This window comes from Lactuca serriola, chromosome 5 (genome assembly GCF_051521515.1).
Source record: "Lactuca serriola cultivar US96UC23 chromosome 5, Lser_US96UC23_V15, whole genome shotgun sequence".
NCBI lineage: Eukaryota > Viridiplantae > Streptophyta > Magnoliopsida > Asterales > Asteraceae > Lactuca > Lactuca serriola.
The window spans coordinates 246369927-246376064 of record NC_136412.1 but is presented as its reverse complement, the minus strand read 5'-3'; the positions used below and the strand labels follow the sequence as shown (position 1 = coordinate 246376064).

The following is a 6138-nucleotide window of genomic DNA, read 5'->3' as shown; positions in this document are numbered from 1 at the left end:
TGCTATACCTCCAATTAAGTACTTATTCTATAAAGTGGCAAAACGGGGAATACTACAAAGTAGAAAGGAAACTTTGGGGAGAGCATCTGTTGTGAATTGTGATTTGTCTAGCAAACCTCTTAAACCTTTTTCTTCATTTTGATGTTTATTTTGGAGAGAATTACTCATTCATAGAGTAAATTGTTTGATTTCATTCTCAAAGTTGGTTTGTAGCATTTTATTTTCCTTGGAGTCTAGTCTAAGAATCATTTTAGTTTATTTTGAGTTAGGAATGTTTGGTTGTTTGGTGTTGATTATATTTGCAGTCATAGAGGAAGGGTGATTGAGAAGTCCCCCAGGGCTAGAGGCAGGTCCAGAAGTCGTAGTCCTAGACAAAGGTTGTTCCTTTCTTTCATGATTCATCCATCTTTTATACTATTAAGATCACCATGTAAGATGTTGATGATGGAAGTTTGTTTTGTGATATGCAGATACCATGATGATTATTATAGGGACAGGGACAGGGAGTACAGGAGAAAAAGGTATGATGATGATAGTAGGGAAAGGAGTTATTACAGGTATCATGGAAGAAGCAGGAGTCGTAGCTATACCCCTCACAATCACAACAGAGGCCATGCTGATGATGAGTATTTCAGAAGGAGTCACTCTACTGAAAGGTTTCACATATATTTTCAATATACTATATGATTTCTCTTTCTTTTTTGCCTTCTGTTGGTCCCCACACCCGTTCACCAAGCCATAGTCTTTATTCAAGGAGCCCATCACCACCACCACGGCGTGTTCATGATGAGGTGAGTTTCTGAGTTAGAAATTGGGTTAATGACAACAAATAATACTCAATTTGCTGTTTAGGTCACTTATATATTGGGGTGGAGGTGGATTTCAATGGGATAAATTTGTACTGAATCCTACCACTCTGGTGGAATTTGTTCACCAGAGTTATATTTCCATGTGGATGCCATGTCAGCAACACATGGACATATGTAGGATTCAATATTGATTTTGTTTTATTGATCTACTGAGTCAGTAGTATTAAAAGAGCAAATTGAGTAGTAGTGACATTAACCCTTAGAAAGAAGTGTTTACGCAGTTACGTTATTCTTATTTGATTTTATGCAGGAGTGAGTGACAGGTGATAAAAGGTGTCCTCTTTTGAATGCATGCATGTTGGTAGGAAGGATCGGATCCCTCCATGATTATAGTGATTTGTAGGAGGAGGTATTTTCATCAGTATTATGATATAAGAATGAATTGTGTTTGTGGATTGTAGTTTTTGTTATTACTCGCTTACCTCAACTTATTGTTGAAACCATTCCCTCTATGCCATGGTTGTTTAATATTTAGTTAGTTTTTGTTTGGATGTTGTGATTTTGGTACTTGACTTGACTTGACACTGGATTTTTATAGTTAAGATCGGGAAAAGAATAAAGAAAGATAGATTGGGGTGGATGGCTGTGATGATGAAAAATGTTACCTGTTGTTCCTTCTTGGGTATAATCTCTAGATTGAGACCAATGGCTGTGATGATGATGATGACGATGATGATATTGTGACATGTTGATGCAGTCAGTGAATAGTCTGAGAATGCTCTTTTGCAGGGAAGTGTTGTTACCATGCCTGCTCTTCTTTACGTTTAATCAATAATTCTGTCTAGTGATTAAAGTAATGAAACATTATACTTTTTTTCACTGTTTAAAACAACCATTTTTTGCCTGGTTTTTGTATTAGGGCAAAATACAGAAAAGCACAATGCACCTTCACCGTTTTATCGGTGGAGTGTTATTATAAATAAATATATGGATATTTTAGTTTAGTGGCTAAAGCGGCAAAATGATGAAACTATGTTGTTCTTGTATGTTTTTCATCCTTTTCTTAGAAATGTGCAACGCAGAAAAATGTTTTTTAGCGGTTGCAAGAGGTTTATAGAATCACTACAGAAAATTGTCAAGTTGTGAAAGTTAAATAAATAAATTGGTGGCTTTTGTGAAATTTACACTTTGACTTTGTGTCCTTTCGCAATTGAGAGACAAAACTGCAAATTTGGTCCTTGTGGTTTGGCAAAACCTTTGGATGGGGTCCAAAAAGTTTCCAGCTTGCACCAAAGGTCCAAAATCAAGGTTTTCATGGGTTTTTAGTCCATTCCGTCATTGACCGTTTGTTTGGGGCCGTTAGTGCCTTCACGTGCCCTCCATGTGAGGGCATTTTGGTCATTTTAGGTCGTAGCCTCCGTTGCCGCCACTTCAATTAATTAGATTGCAGACTGTACTCACTCCTTCGTCTTCTACTCATACCTCTTGATTCAAACGCAAAAACCCTAACGATCGTCTGAAAATTGGATTGTGTTCCTGCTTTTGAAAATGTGGGGACTTAGAAATGTTGGAGAGATTGTCAACGTTCAAGAAGTTTATGGTAAGATTCAAACTTAGAAAAACTCTGTATTTTATGATCAAGCTTCAAAATTTGAAAAACTGTAACTAACAATCGTCTCTTTCTGTTTTGAAGCTGGTTACCCCAACATATTCTCTATTGAACTTCATCACGGAGGGAGTTTCACAAAGTTTCCAAATATCAGGTATATTAATGGCCAAGTAAGGTACTTTGATGTTGTCGACATTGATGAATTTTCTGTTCATGAACTAGACTTGATGATGAGAGAATTAGGGTATGATGATACTGAAATCATGTATTACCATTTCCGTTTGCCTAATGAAGGATTTGACTTTGGACTCCGAGCATTAGGTAACGATGATGATGTGCGTAATCTCTCACGGTATGTTACCCATAATAACAAAATGATTAAAGTGTACACAGAGCATGGTCAAACGAACTTGCTTACATATTTTATGTCCCCAACTGGTCCAAGAAGGGTTATAATAGAAGACATGGAGAAGCAGGATTCCATTAGACCCTCATCACCTGTAGTTGCTCATGAAGTGGTAACTCCAATCCAAATTGATGTTGGTGAGGGTGATTTAGGGTTAGCATTAACCTTATACAAATCAGCAACACCTGAATTTAGTAGGTCTAAAGGTTGGAAAAATAGTAAAGGGGCATCGTCTTGTAGTACAAAGCTTAACTTGGATTGGGAAGGTGCTGAAAAAACAATGGCAAGTGGTGAAGTTGATAAGTGTAAGGGTGTAGAAGGATTTGTAGATGAATTTGTTGTAGTTGATGCAGAAAAAGAGTTAAACAAAGAGATTGATGTGAATGAAGAACTTGATGTGAACAAATCCAATGGTGAGGGTGTAGAAGGATTTGCAGATGAGGGGTATAGAGTTGTCATGGATAATGATCCTCAAGGAGTCAATGAATTTTCAACTAACATCAACATAGATGATGAGTTAATGACAAACTTTCAACCTTTTGAAGACCAAGATAGCATCCCATTTAATGGGTTTGAAGGCCAAGATAACATTCCTTTCAATGATGAGTGGAGACAAGAGGAGCCTGATGACATTGATTTTGAGAATCAAAACAGTGAAGATGAAGATAGTGACTTTATGATTGATGAGGACAACATAATTGAAGATGTTGACGTTGACATGGAGGATTTCAATCTAAATATTGATACAGAAGCAGAGTTCAATGGATGTCAAAGAATGGGTGGTCAAAGAAATGAAGATAGTGATGAAGAAGATGATTTGGAGGTAATTGACAATGACGAGTGGGATTCATTAAGTGAGGACTCAGGGGACAACAGGAAAAGAAGAGAAATGATCAAAGAGCTGGGGAAACAAACCTTATGTTCTGCTAGTGAGGTGCACAAGGTAGCTTTTCATATTGGGCAGAAATATAAAGCCAAGAAAGAATTGAAAGACAAAATTGACCTGCATGCTTTAGAGACAAGGAGGAATATCTCATTCACAAAAAACAACAAGAGTAGATTGACAGCTGTTTGTGATGGAACTGTAGTTTTAAATGCAAGTGGGGTAGGTGGACCTACCTCTGGGAAAAAGGTAAAGGGTAAAGATGTAAACTCAGATAAAGTTAAATGCACATGGAAACTTCATGCATCTAGGTCAAGTGAACAGGACTATTGGTTTGTTAAGACCTATAATCAGAAACACATCTGCCTCCAAACACGAAAAATCAGATCTTGCACAGCAACATTTCTTTCCAAACGTATTATGGATCAGATTGAAGCTAATCCTGGACTGCCTGTTCGTGCCCTACAAGAGCAACTCCAATCAACTTATGGAGTTAGTATATCAGAAGAGAAAGCATTTAGGGCAAAAGCATTAGCCACCAAAAATGTTGCAGGGGATTACGTAAAGCAATATGCAGCTTTGAGAGACTATGTACTAGAGCTACAAAAGACAAATGAAGGTACAACTGTAAAGATTGATGTGGTTTCAGAACCTGTGGTTTCATCCCCAACCAGGCAATTCAGAAGGATATACGTGTGTTTAGGTCCTTTGAAGAAAGGTTTTAAGGCAGGTTTGAGAGAATTTTTAGGCTTAGATGGAGCCTTCATGAAGGGACCTTTCCCAGGTCAAATACTAAGTGCAGTTGGTGTTGATTCCAACAATGGAACCTACCCATTGGCATATGCTGTTGTTGAAAGTGAAAACACTTCAAGTTGGAAATGGTTTCTTCAGTGTCTTGCAGAAGATCTTGACTTGTCTTCAAATTCCAACTTCACCTTTATCAGTGATAGACAGAAGGTACTATAGTTACATTTAATATTGCATACTAGTTGCATTACAGACTAATTTCTTATTTTGTTTTGGTGACAACAGGGTCTTCTACCAGCCATAGAACAATTGTTCCCTAATGCAGAACACAGGTTCTGTATTAGACACATATACCAGAACATGAGGATCAGATTTAAGACTACAGAATACAAGGAGTATTTTTGGAGGTGTGCTACAGCCACCACCATACCAGAGTTTGAAGCTGTAATGGTAGAGCTAAGGAATTATGACATAGAAGCATATCAGTGGCTCTTGAAAATCCCTCCACATCATTGGGCTAGAAGTCATTTTTCAGGTATTTTCTCAATTTGTTGTCTTATTTTTTACTGTAGTATAGATATACACTAACTGTTGTTTTGTTAATGAACTATTAGGAAGGGCAATTTCAGACATGTTATTGAATAACCTTTGTGAAGTGTTCAATAGCAAACTTGTTAAAGGGAGAGACAAACCCATTATCAGTTGTTTGGAGTTCATCAGAGAGTACCTTATGAAGAGAGTATGCAATGTGATGAAGGTGTTAAACAAGTGTCAAGGTCCATTAACTCCAACTGGTACTAGGATTTTGGAATCAAACACAACACTAGCTAGTAAGTATCATGCACGATGGAATGGGGGACAAAAGTATCAGGTTAAAGGTCCATGGAATGATCAACATGTGGTGGACATGGAGAAAAGGGAGTGTAGTTGTAGAAAGTGGGAGCTTACTGGAATTCCTTGCAAACATGCAATTGCAAGCCTAAATGAAATGGCAGACAATAATGAAAAGGTGGGAGAACTATACACCTATGTGCATAAGGTGTATTGGCTTGATACATGGAAAAAGATGTACTCCTTCAAGGTGGAGCCTATCAAAGGTAGAGCCATGTGGCCTAAGAGTGACTGCCCAACAACTCTTGTGCCTCCACCACACAACAAAGCTATAGGCAGGCCAAAAAAGAAAAGAAGGATTACAGCAGAGGAAAGGATTGAAATCCAGCAACGTAAGAGGCAAGCAAACAGTCAAAGTCAAAATGATAATGAAACTCAATCACTGAGCAGGAAGTTTTTGACTGTGACATGTAGTAAGTGTAAGCAAAAAGGTCACAATGCCAGGACCTGCAAGGCCAAAGATGGGAATTGATGTTTAAGTACTTTTTATGTTTGTGAAGACTTGTTAATGCACTTTAGTTGCTACTTTGTTGCCTTTTTTTTTGATCCATTTTGATAATGTACTTTGATGCCCTTATGATAATGTACTTTAATGCCCTTTGTTGGTAATGATTGTGTTTTGGCATTTATCTGTTATGGTCCCCTTTTGGTAATGTTGTTTGTTATTTGTTTATGTTGTACTGTCAAAGCATGAAGATGTTATGGCAATGTACTTAATGTATGCATATAAAACAATTACAATTGCATATTCAAACGTACAGAAAAACCATTACACTTGCATATCATGTCAAGA

The 6138-nt window shown here is 37.4% G+C and overlaps 1 protein-coding gene across 2 annotated transcripts; it reads left to right on the top strand.

Annotated features, from left to right (window-relative positions):
• Window positions 1-688: 688 nt before the first annotated feature.
• LOC145053924 (uncharacterized) lies at window positions 689-5937 on the top strand. Of its 2 annotated transcripts, XM_079002045.1 has the most exons (7): window positions 689-791; window positions 1120-1218; window positions 1408-2409; window positions 2503-2572; window positions 2713-4664; window positions 4740-4989; window positions 5069-5937. In XM_079002045.1, exons 3-7 carry the CDS (start codon window positions 2374-2376, stop codon window positions 5815-5817), a joined length of 3057 nt encoding a protein of 1018 aa, XP_078858171.1. In that variant the 5' UTR covers window positions 689-791; window positions 1120-1218; window positions 1408-2373; the 3' UTR covers window positions 5818-5937. The 2 variants fall into 2 exon arrangements, with proteins under 2 accessions (XP_078858171.1, XP_078858170.1); XM_079002044.1 differs by having other exon boundaries at window positions 2503-4664.
• The last annotated feature ends 201 nt before the right edge of the window (window positions 5938-6138 follow it).

Coding starts and splice junctions, on each gene's coding strand:
- LOC145053924 (XM_079002044.1), top strand. CDS start 2,358: ATGTGGGGACTTAGAAATGTTGGAGAGATTGTCAACGTTCAAGAAGTT. Junction 2,410..2,502: donor CAACGTTCAAGAAGTTTATG/GTAAGATTCAAA, acceptor TCTGTTTTGAAG/CTGGTTACCCCAACATATTC. Junction 4,665..4,739: donor TTATCAGTGATAGACAGAAG/GTACTATAGTTA, acceptor TGGTGACAACAG/GGTCTTCTACCAGCCATAGA.